The sequence below is a fragment of the Sinohyriopsis cumingii genome, chromosome 7, assembly GCF_028554795.1.
Source record: "Sinohyriopsis cumingii isolate HCF-2022 chromosome 7, ASM2855479v2, whole genome shotgun sequence".
In the NCBI taxonomy this organism is placed as follows: domain Eukaryota; kingdom Metazoa; phylum Mollusca; class Bivalvia; order Unionida; family Unionidae; genus Sinohyriopsis; species Sinohyriopsis cumingii.
The window spans coordinates 47,356,268-47,373,088 of NC_142967.1; the positions used below are offsets into that span (position 1 = coordinate 47,356,268).

General features: G+C 33.7%; 1 protein-coding gene across 2 annotated transcripts in view; it reads right to left on the reverse strand.

Annotated features, from left to right (window-relative positions):
• The window catches only part of LOC149795151 (small ribosomal subunit protein mS39-like), a 142,528-nt gene that overhangs the window by 74,226 nt on the left and 51,481 nt on the right, over window positions 1-16,821 (reverse strand). For both annotated transcript variants that reach the window (XM_089964876.1, XM_089964877.1), the window contains exons 10-12: window positions 15,825-15,885; window positions 6,490-6,572; window positions 3,261-3,426 (exon numbers count right to left, since the gene is read on the reverse strand). In XM_089964876.1, the coding sequence (XP_089821002.1) occupies window positions 3,261-3,426; window positions 6,490-6,572; window positions 15,825-15,885 (310 nt within the window). The remainder of the gene's footprint in view (window positions 1-3,260; window positions 3,427-6,489; window positions 6,573-15,824; window positions 15,886-16,821) is intronic.

Below are 16,821 nucleotides of genomic sequence, written 5' to 3' on the forward strand. Positions count from 1 at the left end.
TAATGGACAAGAGTTATTGCCCACTGTTTATATAAGAGAGACAGGGAAAGAAGACTTTTTTAATCTTTTTACTGGGCTGGATTCATGAAGCAGAAGGCTTATATCCCTAACATCAATGACATGGGGAAACATATTTGAAGGAGAAACTTTTAAATATGGTAATGGCTATTCCCCACCCCACCATTTCATTACACACACGTTGACTGTGACACCTTTGCAAACATAATGATTGGTCTGAATACAAACCAAAAAAGGGAATTAAACACAAATGGTCTCAAGTAAGGTAGACTGCTTACCTGTTGTCTGTTTCTAAGCAAGTCTTGCACTCATTTGTATCACCAAATAAAGACTGTATTGAATACTTTTCATTAACACAGTAATTCGCATTAAAATGTCAGTCTGGTGCATGGATAACTTTGAATGAATGATTAGCTATTCAATAAATAGCAATCATTTCGTCATGCTTTTTCTCAATACAATGTATACATACATTTTATAACTGCAACAGTTTTACAAGTTCAAAATTCAATAAACCATACCTAGGTGAAATTTTTATTGAAGAGGCAAGTTCCTTTACTGACTGAACACACACACACACATGCACATTCTTGTAAAATCTACAAAAAGGGGACATATGATTTTTACCATCAAAAACGAGGACATTTTTATTTTAACAAATTATGAGCGACAATGAACTATTTTAATATGCATTTGATACATACATGTCATTTCTTATTGATTTGTAGTTGATTTTCAAGAAACAATGTATGAAAATCTTTACCATCAGAATGGGGACACACATATACACATAGGGGACATTAAATAAGTATGTATTTTGATTCTAAATAGAAATCAATTCAATCTAAATACTGCAGTAATCTCACCTGATACACATAGTTCCCATCCATATTAATAAACTAAATTAAAATTATCATGTTGAATCTTCATGTAATGTTTGTTGTATATATATATATATATATATATATATGTAAATATGGTGCCCAGGACTTTGAAGAAGTTGAATTGTCAGAACTGAAAATACAGAGAATGTGTCCCTTTTTCTAAAATGAAATAATCAAAGATCTGCATGCCAATCTTCAGTTAAAATTTTATTGGCAAGACTACGGTTTAGAATTTAAAATTTCCAACACAGTAACACATTTTTATCTTTGGTGTACAAAAATTTGCCACTTTAGTGCAATCCCCTTCATTAATAAGCCAATGCATGATAAGATATCTTCAATATGAAACACACCAAAAGTTTATTTTTGTATGATGACATGGTTTAGTTTTAGTGAGCTCAGGTCATAGCCACATAAGTGTCCCTAGAGCCAAATAGTCCCTATTAAAATCTAATTGTGTGGATTGATTGTGTGATATTCATAATAGAGACTGGTAAATTGTACAATTGAATGACTGAGAAGGGACTGTTCTGTTATCTGGAGATGCCTTTTATTCTTACTATGATGGTAAATATGGTGTAGAGTTACAGGCGAAATGAGGCTTAAAATCATGATTTCACTGACTTAAGGTAGCATAGGAAAAATAGTTCCCGGTTTTTAGTGTTTGAGTTGTGATTTGTATTTTATGGTAGTTAAGTACCGGCGGTATGTTCCAGAAATTTATTAAAGAGAAACAATGCATTTGTGAGGTAGGCAGGCTATTGTAAAGTTGTGATGTAAATGTGTAGTTGTGATATTGGTGGTCATGCATTAATTAGAGGAAAATTATTATAGTTTGTTTCATTCTTTCACTTTCCTATTGGCTCAATCTTTACTTGTTGGATTTACCTCTAATGTGGTTAATTGGAGGAAAGAAATGGTATTGTGTTTTGGTTACCATGTAGATTATTCGTTATTATGCTTCTAACCACATCTGAATGAACTAAAATCAGTCTTGATATTTTCCAGTGTATTTCTTATCCAAATGTGTACGGCTCAGAGTTAAATAGGACATAAAATGTACAACCACAGATGAATTGCTAGAATCTCTTGTCCATTGTAAAAACCATGCATAATATCTGCATGAAACCTTTTATTCAGTTTTCTTGGTTCCTGATCTAATTTGGCAAAATGTGTTATGAACGTTGGACTACCCATTAATAAACATGCATACAGATATTGCTCTCTATTTTAAAATAGAAAATATATCATATATATTTGTCTATGTTTATATAAATGATTTAAATCCTGTTAGCTCTTCATGATGCCATCTTCGGTCAGTAATGTGGAAGCAAAGTGCGCAAGCCAACAGCACAACAGTGTGAATTTTTACCGCATAAATGGGGACACAGTTCTCCGACTGATACACACTAGGTTTTGAGTTGAGTGGGATGTGTGTATTGTTGTGTATAGCATATGTGAAAAAAAATACCTACAAAATGGGGACATGCTCAGATATGCTTATTTTAAGGTTTGTATCATTAAATAAGGCCTTGGCATTCCATTTAAGCCAACATTACAAAACGGGGACATCCCTGTTTCAAGGTGTGTCCCTGGTCTGTTGGTGTGTATTCACACTGATGTCACGCCTTTTACAAATGAACACACACACATACACACTCATATGGAATATAATGATACAAATAAAACCATTCAGACAGACAAAACACAATTACCATAGAATTTTTAAAAAGCTCAAACATAACATAAAATCACAAGCAGTATATAATCACAAGTGTTACAATATTAGAATCAAAGGTTGTTAATTTTATGTCAAATTCTTTATTAAAAAGTGACTGTTAAGTTCACTTTTATTCCTGGAATATCAATAAGGTTTAACTTTTTAGTTGCTTCAATTGATAAACTGACAAATGAATGCAAAAGTGTGCACATAACTCATTTTCTAAGCAGAGGCATTGCAAAGAATTTAAGCAGAGTGATATCTTGCTACAAAGTACTATGGGTGTAACACACCCTCTTTGTAACACCATACTAGTTGGATTATGCTATTCCAAATAAATGTACCAAAATGTAACACTGTACTAGCTGAATCATACTATTCCATATAATGTACCCTCAGAATAACCCAGACAAAATATAATAATGTTATATTCATGGACTCTATTGCACTGATTGAATTAAATTATTCCATATCATGTACACTCAGTATCAGGTGACCATCTATATCACAGCACACTTATATGATTTCTTGAAACTGTGTTATAGTGTGTGCCAAATGTGAAATGAAAAATGGTACTTTAAGGTAAACTAAATTATACTTACAAAAATAAAGTATTGACAATCTATTTCTTTTCTTACCAATATCAAGGAATTTCATTTCAGCCAGAATTCTTTCAACATGATCAACTCCCTTGATTTTAGGATCAGACAAAAACCCAGCAAATTTGATAAGAGATTTCAGCGCAGCATTGAAGGTCAGTACATCTGGCTTTACTCTGGCTGCACTCATATCTACGAGGAGATCCTAGATGTAGAAAACAAAATCAGTGTTCATGTATGCAACAATTTACTGAATATCTGTTGCAGAAAATGTGAAAATCAAGCTGTCATGTAGAGCAAAACCTAGTTTCCAGTCATTTTGTTCCCATTTCTTTCACCCAGCCAAAAACTAGCATAGAAAGCTTATTATTAGGAAATCACAGAAGCTAGAACATCCAATACTTTTCAATTTCAGCCCTCCAAAGCCTAAAAAAATATAACATTTCTTATGGCTTGTTTTTGCAATGAAAGACAAGACAGATAAGAGTGGTCTCCTCATCAAACATCAGTTACTGGTACAGCACTCTACCTTGAGAGCAGGGTATTTTTTGTCCCATGTCCCCATAATCTTGACCAGATGTCTTTAATTTGCATAGTTCATGCACTTTCTAGATTGCTAGGTAAACCAAACAAAAAATTGTGTGCAAAAAAGAAGCACTTTTGTGGGATTAGGGTAGAGCCAATCACCCATGTTTCAAAATGTTTAGGTTTTTATCATTTATTTAGGTTTCCCTCAGTTTTTTAAGTCTTTTTAAAGATTTCTTAAGTCAAAAAGTTTTTTTAAAGGCTTTTCAAAGTTTTTAAGATTAACTTCTAACCCTGAGCTGTTTGTGGGTGAGGGTGAATAATAATAAATATAGTTGGATTCTACTGAGATGATTATTAAAACAGGAAATCAAAAGAAAAATGTGAAGATATGATAGCAAGTGATGAATACTGTATGCGTTGAATATGCTAAATTATATTGCAACAATGAAAAGTTCTTTTAACATTAAAGGAAAATATTGGGTGAAAAAACAGTCAACACTGGGGTTTGCACAGAGACAAGGAAATCCAAGCTGTGGGGTTATAATATTCATCTCCTCACTCATCAAAATCTCATAACAATGTAACCCACTGACTGGCATTTCGTTGTCTCAGTGCCAATCCCATCATTGATTCTATTACAGTAAAACCTGTTATGAGAGACCGCCCCTTCTGCCAACCAAAAGCGGTCTCTCAAGACAGGTGGTCTCTCATAAGAGGTGTGTGAAAATGGACTGGTTTTCAGGGTCAATAGTTAGCATTGTTGAAAAATAAATAATACCCATACTCACTGTACATGTATCATATCCTTTATTCATGAATCTTGTTAAATAATGCATGCATTCCTCTCAAAATATCTTTATATAATAAAGATATACATCTATCAAACGAGAATAAAATTTATATTTCAACATCACATTAATATATACAAAAAATTAACAGTTAGATATGATGTATATATCTTATTTTATACACTTATTCACTTGTTTTTTTTAAAGAAATCCATTATACTTCTTTGTTGACATGTTTTACTCAGCTATTTGGTCTGAACATGTATCTCAATTATTGCCCTTTCATGAATCAACTTCCCACTTACTGGTATGTTTTTACTCCTTGCGACACAAAACCACTCCCATACTCGCTCGTTCAGATCTCCGTAAACTGTCCGTCGTGCCGTGACATATTTCCTCTGTGCTTGTGCACCTTTCTGCCATTCGTTTCTAATGGACTTCTTGTCTTTGATTACATTTTGAACTTGCGTTTTACCGACGCTTAAGCTGACTGCTATTTTGCGAGTGGTCTCGCCTTTTTCATTTCTTTCAATGACATTAATCCTTTCTTCCAGTGTTAAAATTTTTCTTTTTTTCAGCGGAGATTCTGCCGTTGTTATTAGTGTTGACGTTATAAAGACTATCGGTTTTGATCAGGTTTTGGGGAATTGTGGAATAAATATATATTATGTACCAATGAATGAAACCAAAAGACATAATTAACTCATCAGGAAACAATACTGTACATTTATTCTGAGACGAAGTTTAAATCAACAGCGTTATAGCTCGATAAACAAATGTTCCGACCATCTGCACCCACGTAAACAGATTGTGGCTTGGTGAAACACTAACAAAAGAAATAAAAAATAATTTTTAAAAAATCCGGAAATGATTCTCACTTACTAGTATTAAAGACAATGAGCTCATTCACCCTCCAGGCATTATGGATTAACTGGAAAGCAAACGACGTACTCAAACCAACACTGAAGCCCTTTCAAACGATTTCTCACTTGGACATAAGGACTACCGGCGTTTTGTGAGTTTTCATACAGATAAAGAAAAAATACAAACCTCTAAACTGACTGCGTATATCCATCATTACTCCCTTTGATGTTACTCTTACTGGCTATTCACATGACTTCGGCACTACAATGGCGGTTAGTGACATGTACTTTAGTCTGGTTTACTGCAGTTTACAAATGACACCGTACGCTGGAGTTGTAAATTTCACAAAACTGGTACTGTAGCAAGACAAATTATTTTTATATACTTTATTAGAGCAATCTTTGCTATTTATGCAGTCTTTGTTACAAAGGATTAAATGATGGTTAGAGGTGTTTATCCCGATATATGGTTGTTCAACTATAGTGTTATTTAATGTGCACTTTGTTTGCATACTACATTTATCCCGAGCTCTAGTGTTTACAAAGGATCAAGTTAAGGTCAGTGGTGTCAATCTGTTTTGATTTTTGGCGATGCGGTCATTCATAGCAGTGTCAAAATGCATATTTTGCCAAGAAATTGCGGTCGCTGGTCGCGTTCAGCAGGTGGTCGTTCATAACAGAGCGTTTATATAGTAAAATCGATCCGTGCATTACGATTGTGGTCGGAAATGACAGGTGGTCGCTCATAGCAGAGGTCGCTCATGACAGGTTTTACTGTAGTTAGTTACATATATGGACATTCATAACACATATAATAACCAAATTAAGCACACATACTGAAATATATATAGTACATATACTGACCATATATGGCATATATCGACCATATACAGGACTTGTATCGACCATACTTACAATTTATAGTGACCTAATATAGCAAATATAAAGACTAACCATAGCACATGTATTACCCATACACAGTACATATATTTGCTATATTTGGTGCATATTTTCAGCTCAGTGAATGTTATACACAAAAAGAAATGCCACATATAAAACACATTTAACAGTTTTCAATTACTGACTTACCAGTATTTGTTTAAAACACTCTTCTGAGCTGGTGGAATATTTTCCTGACATCCCCAACATGCTATCATAGATCTCTTTACCCACTGAAGGAAAGAAAACAAGAGGATCAAGTGGGAATGAGATAACCCATCTAGCTAACAATAGCCAAATGCAGATAGAAAAGAAATCTGGGTTAGAATGATGCTTTCTGACATTTAAAAGTTTTTTATATTTTTAATAGGGGCTCTGTTTGGCCAATTAGTCTACTGCACTCACCTTTACAGATGAAGCACATCTGAACCCTGTCCTAATAGGTTTGAATTTTGGCTCGACCAACATGGGTATAAGAAAAAGCTCACCTGGAGTTTCCTGTGAGTTAATGGTTGTTCCCAAGTTCTTTCTGCATCACAAATACAGGCCACTGTGTATAGCTTATCATATACTGAAACCCCAAAGCAGAACCTCAAACCAATCCAAGCCTATTTTTAGTAACAATTACTACAGTGAATTGTGCAAAATTGCTGACAGGATGTTTTCTGTCAAATTCTGTTGCAGTTTTAGGAAGGAAGTCATCTTAAGTTTTGGGGCAATGCAATGTAATTAGATGGCTGACTGGCATCATGGTACATTTTTGAAAAGCTAGTTTTCAAGGTTAAAATTCAACTGCTTTAAGAAGGAAAAAGTATTCCTAATTATTGTACAGATATTTTATTCTTTATTAACAGTTAATGCTAAAAGATTAATGCATTCATGGAAAAGACATACTTGTATTGCAACAAATATACACTGATCATAAACATTTACATTTTTTTAAAAGTTTACATGTAGCCTAATAAGAAATACAAAATTACTTGTAATCCTGTCAATAAATTGTAAAGTTAGCTGTGATAACACTTAATAAATTTATTTACAACCAAACTCCCATCACCCATTACATAAATAACAAATGGATTAACTCAATAAACAAAATAATTTAATAGAAGTGCTAAGGAGAACAGATGATGAAATCTCTGTCAGTGGCATTTGAATAACACCTAGATCAGTAAAGCAACATAGAATACAAACCATAATGATTACAATACCTATAAAATTTCACAACAGATCAACAGACAGCATGAATCTTTGAACTGTGTTTCCATGTTTGCTCTGCATAAAAATGGAATGGATAATCACAAGACTGAGATGCCTACCACACCATAATGGCAGCTTGTGACAAGTAAGACTGGTTTATAGTCTTTTGCATACAACTATACCATAAACATTTAAGAAAATCAGTAACCAGACTAAATCTTTTACATCATTTTTTTTTTAAATCTTGGTTCAGAATACATTAACAATTTCCTCTCTGTCTTTACTCTAATTAGTGATCATGGTTACAAAACAGTTTAATAATGTCAGTAGTGTTTATATCTGGTTTTATCATAACAGTGTTGAAACCCTTATTCTACCACAATGTTGTGGCCACTGCTTGCATTTAGCGGGTGAATGCTCATGCCAGAGTTTATATCATACATTTGATCTGTGTATGATAATTCTGGTCATGACAGGTGGTTGCTCAAATCAGGTTTTAGAAATGTTCCTGAAGAGATATCAAACAAATAGGTGACATTAACCAAAGGAGAGTGTGATGAAAGGATGAATGGGTAGATGGATAGATGCTATTTTGTAATAACAACAAAGTCTGGGCCTGCATGATGAACCCATGATCTAAACTTTGCTACAAAAAATCTGAGCTTAATAGCAAGGTCAAAAGAGACAAGCAAGCACATCACAGAATCAAGTGTATTAGCTTCATAATGATTAATATAATAAAATTTCTAAAAGCAATTTAGGACATAAATTCAAATAAGCAAAGTTTAAAACCTTAATGCAAATTTGCTAAAAATGTGACCTTGACCCTGAGGACAATGGGATAAGTGTGTCAATCAAAGAAGTATCATAACTTTATAATTTAAAAATTCTATAAATGTCACCTTGACTACAGGGTTAAATGGGGGAAACATGTGGCACAGAATGAATTGTCATCTGATACATTCCAATTATGAAAAAAAATCAAGGCATCTAGGATAATAATTAAAAAAAAATTGAGCAAAAGTTTCATGCTTTGATTTGATGACTCACCTTGAACAAAAGATAAAAAGGGCAAACAAGCATGTCAGAATGTACTGTCTAAGCATCAAAACAGCCCACACCAGACATGAGGAAAATCTATCAAGGGATTTACGTAAAAACTTAAGCCAAGACATTAAACAGTTGATAATGATACCGAGTCGCTGGTGGAAGTGGAAAAGTCACTGCCATGTCTTGCTTTCCAATAAATTGGTCTTGCCATAAATAGTGATAACTCTTAAAATGTTGATCAGGCAGAATCCATTTTAAACAGGAAACAATGTCATGTCATAATATTAAAGCATACCACATTTCTTGAATGTATCTCATAAGGTTATAGAGATATTAAGTTAACAAAAGTGTGACGTATAGATGGATGGATGGATGGACAAGCCAACTACAATATACCCACTCCCAACTTCATTTTGGGATATGAATATCATGTTGATGCATGACACAGAACTGGTGTGGGACCATACCATAAGTTTACTTAGCCTTTTAGCCAGGTGAGATAAAATTACATACCAGCTGTGACATACATATTAGTAAATTCAATACAATGGTTGCACTATCTGTTATATTATGATAAATCACAACAACAGCAATATTTATATATGTTGTTAAACTATTCTGTCATGAGAAAGCTTTGCAGAAGTGGATGTTGTTGCAACACTTCAACACATTTTGATACTCATCAGTTTGTACTGGGATTCAGCTGTGCTGTAATGCAATATGGTGGCGCTATACAGTTTCGCATTTTCCATAGGGTTAGGATTCTAAAGAAAAAGAATTTCCCCGGCTTTCCTCACTGGTTATACTGGCTATTTAAAAAAGACCTTGTATATCTTAGGTATAATTAAAAGAACCTTTAATTCCCTTTATTCTGATGTATGATTGACGGGTGTACTATGGGTTATAGAGTATACAGCTTGGCCTTACTTCAAATGTGCACCTTTCAAAAAAGTGCTAGCTCTACTTGGTCATTTTCACTTCCTGAACTTCAGAGGTAAATTGTATAAAAAAGAACCGATAACTTTTTTCACATTTTATATATGTGGTAATTCATTCATTGCACTTTCAGAAGCTGGTATTGTCTAGTCTGGCAAAATTCATTTTCCCTATTTTAATAGCTGCTATGTATAGTGTACTTTACATTAATTCAGGCTGATTTTTTAACACAAGGGAGCAGTCATTTTAGTTAGCAGTGTGCTTAAATCATGTAAAATTTCCAAAAGTACAATATCCAAAGAAATATCATCCACATTACATTACTGTAGGATATAGGTATGCCAACATTCTCTCCACTGTACATGTTTTAAATGCAAACTACTTCACCTTACATACGTCACTCTCTCTAAAGTACATATTAATTGGTGAGAAAGAGAATATAGGTATTATTATTGTATGATTTAATTATGTATATATGGCTGAAACATTTAAGTCGCAAGCATCAAAACAATCCTTTTGAATAATTCTCCTGCCTTTCCCCCCACAGAACAGTATTTATGAGTGTCAGAGTCTCTAACAAGTCCAGCCCCCCCACCGATAAAAAGTGAGCTATTTTAAGAATGCACATTATATTTTGTAAATATAGCAACCAATGTTATGCTGAATGACAGGAACATGAAACTAGCCAGAATTATTTCTGAGATATCAACACTGAATTTTACAATTTGAAAAGGGAGGTAACTCATCAGGTTCATAAAGGTCAAAGGTCAAAGTGTAAAATATTTACCTATTGTTTAATATGGAAGAAGTGAATTAACTTTCTCATCATTTATTTTTTCATTTCATTGCAAATAAATGAAAAGAAACATTTTCACCATATATTTCTGTCACTTATTGCAACAGTTTTAAATTTAAGTTGACTCTATTCCTATATTCTAAGACTTCTAATTTCCCCATAATTAAGGTCACTATTCACACAAACATGCCTCATGGCAAATTATGTAAGCAAGAGCAAAATGATCATAATTAGCTTATTTTTATGCTTAACATCAATATGAATGTACCATTTTATTCAGAACATCATACATAATTATATGAAAATAAAAAAAAAAGATAATTGCAAACATTTTTATATTTGCTTTAAGGTGGCGCTATACAGTTTCGCATTTTCCATAGGGTTAGGATTTTAAAGAAAAAGAATTTCCCCGGCTTTCCTCACTGGTTATACTGTCTATTTAAAAAAGACCTTGTATATCTTAGGTATAATTAAAAGAACCTTTAATTCCCTTTATTTTGATGTATGACTGATGGGTGTACTATGGGTTATAGAGTATACAGCTTGGCCTTACTTCAAATGTGCACCTTTCAAAAAAGTGCTAGCTCTACTTGGTCATTTTCACTTCCTGAACTTCAGAGGTAAATTGTATAAAAAAGAGCATATAACTTTTTTTTACATTTTATATATTTGGTAATTCATACATTGCACTTTCAGAAGCTGGTATTGTCTAGTCTGGCAAAATTCATTTTCCCTATTTTAATAGCTGCTATGTATAGTGTACTTTAGACTAATTCAGGCTGATTTTTAACACAAGGGAGCAGTCATTTTAGTTAGCATGTGCTTAAATCATGTAAAATTTCCAAAAGTACAATATCCAAAGAAATATCATCCACATTACATTACTGTAGCATATAGGTATGCCAAAATTCTCTCCATTGTGCATGTTTTAAATGCAAACTACTTCACCTTACATACATCACTCTCTCAAAAGTACATATTAATTGGTGAGTGCCCCCTATACTATGATAGGCTTCAGTCGTCCAGTCAATCCCACTCAGATATTAAATCATTCATAATAATGTACAAGTATCAGTAATGATCAACTATATCAACAACAATGCTGCTGCTTTCACTTAAAGGAAACAAACTAAACAGATGTCATTCAGTCACATAATTTGGAAACAAACACTATCTCTTTTTATACACATCCACTCGAGTACCCTCTTCAACCATAACTAGATTTCAACTTTCACCTTTTGACCTATGATCACCTCGGCTCTACTACATTCCTTGCTAAATCCTGCAGAGTTGGAAAACTGTTAAACTTTCCCACAAATTACTTTAATGCAACTATATAAAAATCTGGTATCTTTCTTTACATTTTACATAAATATATGAACAAGCAACCCATAACTTTTGTTGTAAAGCAAATTCTGAACTTGGCCCATTTCTTCAGAGTAGGGATTTATTCATATCTTCTATGTGTAAAGTTTGACTGAAATTCATTAATGTAAAGAAACACAAGTGTTTTGCATAACTAAGTGCCCCAGTTTCATCAATATGATTGTCAGTATAATCCCTTTTTCTGAATTTGATAAATGTTCATGAAAAAACTTTAAAATTGTTAACCATAATACTTAAGTATGCAAAGCAGGAACTCTTTGCATATCAGTTAAAAAGTTTAGACTTAAAGTAATATTATCCAAATATTACAGTTCAATACAGCTTCTGATGTTCAAAATATGGGACTTTTAAAATGCTAACATTGTTTACAATAATGAAATGTTGTTGCTGTTATGGGTTTAATGCCATTTTTCAGCACATTATGGGCCATACATGGTAGTCAGTATATTTAGTGGTGGAAGAACCCAGGAAAAACCACCAACCCACAGCAAGCTGTGTCAGATACCCAGAGTGGCTGAGCAAAAACCTGAATCCACATGGACAGAGGTGAGATGTCAGTGCCACTTGGCTGCCTGGGGCCCCCATCAGTAATGAAATGTACTTCATTATAACAGGTAGAAAGCAAAACAGAAACATACTTTTTCATTAAGCAAACAAGACAGGCAAGGCAGGAAGTCCTATCAAAATGTTAGAACTTAAGAACTTAATAGAATATAACAAAAATTCAGAAAATTTCAAAATTTCATCAACAAATGAAGATGATATGTGAATTCTGAAGACTTTATTAAAACAAAAACAACTTTAACTCTGTAAAGAGTGATGAAACAAATTTTCTGCTCAAGCAGGTGAGACAAGACAGGAACTACTGACATAAAAGTGCCTCCTTTCACATATCTTTTCCATGCTATTTATGCAAGGCTAGCCAGAATGTCTCAGAACATAGGAAGCTATGACATCACCTTGTTTATGTCATTCTGTTTACAACCTTAACCTTTTAGAAACCAATGTATTTCATGAAGTAAACAATAATTTAAATTTAGTTTACTGAGGGAATAAAGCAACACCAAAGATTTTACATGGGTGCTGCTTACTTTTTTATATTTATCTATAGCAACTGATAAACAAAGTGGAAAAGGACCCAGAAAGAATATATCCAAGCCTTTTCACACCTGTTCTTTCAGCCAGTTTCACTAAATTTATTTTTATAATTTTTGTAAGAAGTTGTCTGTTGTGTATGTTTTAGACATTTTTACTTAACAGCAAAAATTTGTACTTACACTGTATTTTAAAAACTGGTGTGCAGGGATGCTAATTAAATGCTCTGTAATGCAATTTCTCATTAGCGTTTAAAATAATATGCAAAAAGCTGCATGTCAGAAGATCAAGCACATAAATCTTTGATTAACAATTCCATCCTTTCAAACATAGAACAATATAATATATATATGGATGAAAAATAAACAGTTCTTATACTAAAGTTTGGATAAAAGTGTTGCATTTTTCCATTTGTTCAAATTGGGTACATCTACCCAGACAAACCAAACCGGAAATGCCCTCTAAAGGAAGATAGGCAAATGACATTGATTTTATGTAAGCACATTCATGGTTGTTGAATAACATTCTGAGTAATGCAAATATTTTGAATATTATATATGAACATGGAGCTAATGTAACATTCATGGATTACCTCCCATTGTTCAAGCTATGTAACCTCTTTTTGGATATACAGTAGTCCCCTTCTTGAATGGCCCCCTGACCAGTGGCCACCCGCTCCTTACAGCCAGAATCCATTGGCACCGACGAGTTTGTGTTCAAAAGTACCCCTCACGAAAGGCCACCTGGCTAATGTGACCAGCAGCCAGCATATTAGTGCAATAATATAAAATTTACCCCTAACAAGCGGCCACATTTTATTTTAATATGTATCCAGAACCAGTATTTTATTCATAACATGTTAAGTAATCTGATTTCTGTTTCCCGATGTCAGGTTTTCGTTACTGAAAGAAGCATTGACTAATGTACCGCTAAGGTTAATATTACATCAATTACATCTCACGAGAAGCCACATTTATTCTATAAAGACGAGAAAGACTCAAATTTTAATACATAAAAAAAGGGTAAGTACATGTAATCCAATTAGCCTTACTGCTGTGTTATCATAAGATGTCCAGTTTAGTCACTCTGTTAATTGCTAAGATTACAATTATTGAACAGTATTAACAGGTGAGAAGTGGCAGTATCGATGCAAAGCAGGAAAATGGTCTGATAGCCTTTATGGCTTCCCTTAGTAAGATGTTGAGCTTGTTCACTTTGATAATTAGTGGCTATTACTACTGACAATAATTTTCAAAATTACAAATCCTAATGACTGCGAGGTCAAATCTGTGTGGTGTTAATGGTACATATCGAAGCCATTTTGGCCTCTCTCACTTAGTGTAAAGAAATGTATAAAAACAATAGGCTACCAGACTGCGACTAACAAATCACATGACAAGATCACTTCCTTTAAAAACACATGGCAATTTGTTTAGATGCATAAAAAATTGTTTTATCAGTATTGTAGTTAGCAACATGAATAACTTACTGCAAAAAGATCAACATGTCATTGAGGAAATGAAAAATTCTCAGTTTGGAAGAGAAAGTGAAAGTAATTCAACTGATTGGGGGGGGGGGGGGGAGGTCGAGGATCCTTGCAGAAAACTAATGTCCGGAAAGACTCAGATAAACAATATCATGAAAGATAAGGAAACAATTCTGCAGAAGTGGGAAGGTGAACTGGATGGAGAAAGGAAGATTGTTTGAGCCAGGAGATGTTTGTATCCTGATCTGAATGACAAGAAAATGCAACAATTTTGTCAGTTGAATTGGGATACGATGACTTTACCGCAAGTAACGGATGGTTGCACAGATTTCAAGTGCGATACAATATTAAGTGTTCTGCCCTTAGTGGAGAATCAGCTGATGTTAATAATGAAGTTGTCGAAGATCGGAACAAAATACTAAATGATATATGCAGGGGATATGACAACCAGGATATTTTTAATTGTGACGAGACTGGTTTGTTTTTTAGACTGTTACCAACAAAGTGACAGATGATATGATCTGTAACATAATTATAAAGACAGTTTTAAAACTTTATCAATGGTTATTCATAACATTCCTTTGAAAATGATGAAACAGTTTGTTTTACATTTATTTCACAACATGCATGTGATTTTTTAATGAAAAAATTAAATGTTTTATAATTTAATGTACTTGTGACATTCTTTACATGTATTTACTATTCGCATTTGTCATCCCCCTCTAGAAAGGCCACCCTCATTATAAGGCCACTTCCCTGCTGCAATAGGGGTGGTCTTTTAAGAAAAGGACTACTGTATTAAGAATTTTTCGAAGGAAATTTAGACTTTTTTGTAGACAATTTCATCAATTTATCATGTCAGCAGGCCCTCAAATTGAAATAAATTCTTCTGTGTCTTAAAAATGTAATTGCAACACAACAATGTTTTTGCAGGAGGCTTCAAGTACTGTTTACTATAGGCAATTATTAAGAAAGTAATAATTCATTATAGATCACAGACAACTAAATATCTTTCGAGACATATAACCTTCCTTTGTGCAATGGCATATTCAACATATTCAATACCATATTTAAAAGAATGATGGTCATTGACTGGATGAAAGTAATTACTAGCAAAATTGGGGGGGGGCCCCAAGTGGTCGAGTGGTCTAAAGCCATCTCACTTCTGTCTGCGTGGGTTTGTGAGTCTCAGGCTCGGCTAACATGGGTATGTGAGAAAGCCTGTCAGTAGCTTCTCGTAGGTCGGTTATTGTTCCTGGGGTTTTCCAGGGTTCTTCCTTACTAGCCGCCATGTATAGCCTATCTTATGCTGAAAAATGGCGCTAAACCCTACAACAACAACTAGCAAAAAATTAGCATAAATGTTTCAGATGAAACCTGCATATCGATATATTATATGCATGAGTATTTTGTCTGTGTCCATTTCGGGTTCATCTAAACAGGGTTAAATCACATGTGGACAAAAACAGTACATGAACATAAGGTGTCTCAAACAGCATATATAAAATCACAAGTAAGAAACGAATACATGAATACCTGGTATTTTATTTTCCTTCAGTTCATTGTACAGATGAAAGGCTTTATCAGCTTCAAAATACTGTAAAGGAAAAGGAAAGTTTCATACTGATGTATATTTGGTTAAATGATGGAAACAGTTTTGCTCAGGAGTGGCAGTCAATCCTTGTTTCATTAATGTCTGTAATATAACTAGAGCACATCCATTAAAATAAATGTATAGCATGTCTCTGATGTTATGATGTACTTGCTAGCCTGCAATAACAGGAGGATGGGGTGGTTATTTACATTAAACTAACTCAACTAAACAGTTTCACTATGAAGATATCCAGACCATACACTACCAAAACTCTCAATACCCTAACATAGAATGTGAGACAGGTGTTGAAATGCATAAGGTATGCCAAAGGAAAATTTAATTATGATAAACTAGTACATTTTACCATTTGCTGAAAGTGTCACAATACATATACATGTACCAGTCAATGCATACTACCAATAACTGTTATGCATATATGTGATTTTACTGGTGGTAGACCAAAAATACTCTTTTAAAGGCTGACTACCACACATGCTATTTTATAATTGAAGTCTACTCTTATGAAAAGTTTTAAAAAATGAATAAAGAAACAAACAGAATTTTAAGTGTTCTGTCAATACATAAATGACACTAACCAGAACCAGTTGAATGGGGCTGGAAATGCTCCATCAGAAGAACGACTGGTGTGATAATGTGTGGCAGTGTAATCAGATTTGAATTAATATGGAACAGCTGACATATGTATCTTATTGTTGTAATTAGGGGAGTTTAAGGCCAAATGTGGGATGTTTTTTGAGGTGTTATGAGTAACAAAAGGAATCAAGGTTGTCCATGATATATTCTGAACCTTTGATGAAAATCAATTAACCTTTAGCAGATTGGAGATGAACTGGAGGTGAACCATACAAAAATGACATGAGATAGTTGGTATTTTGGATTTTTTGTCTTGTTTAATTGTTATTGTAATGTTTAAAGAGC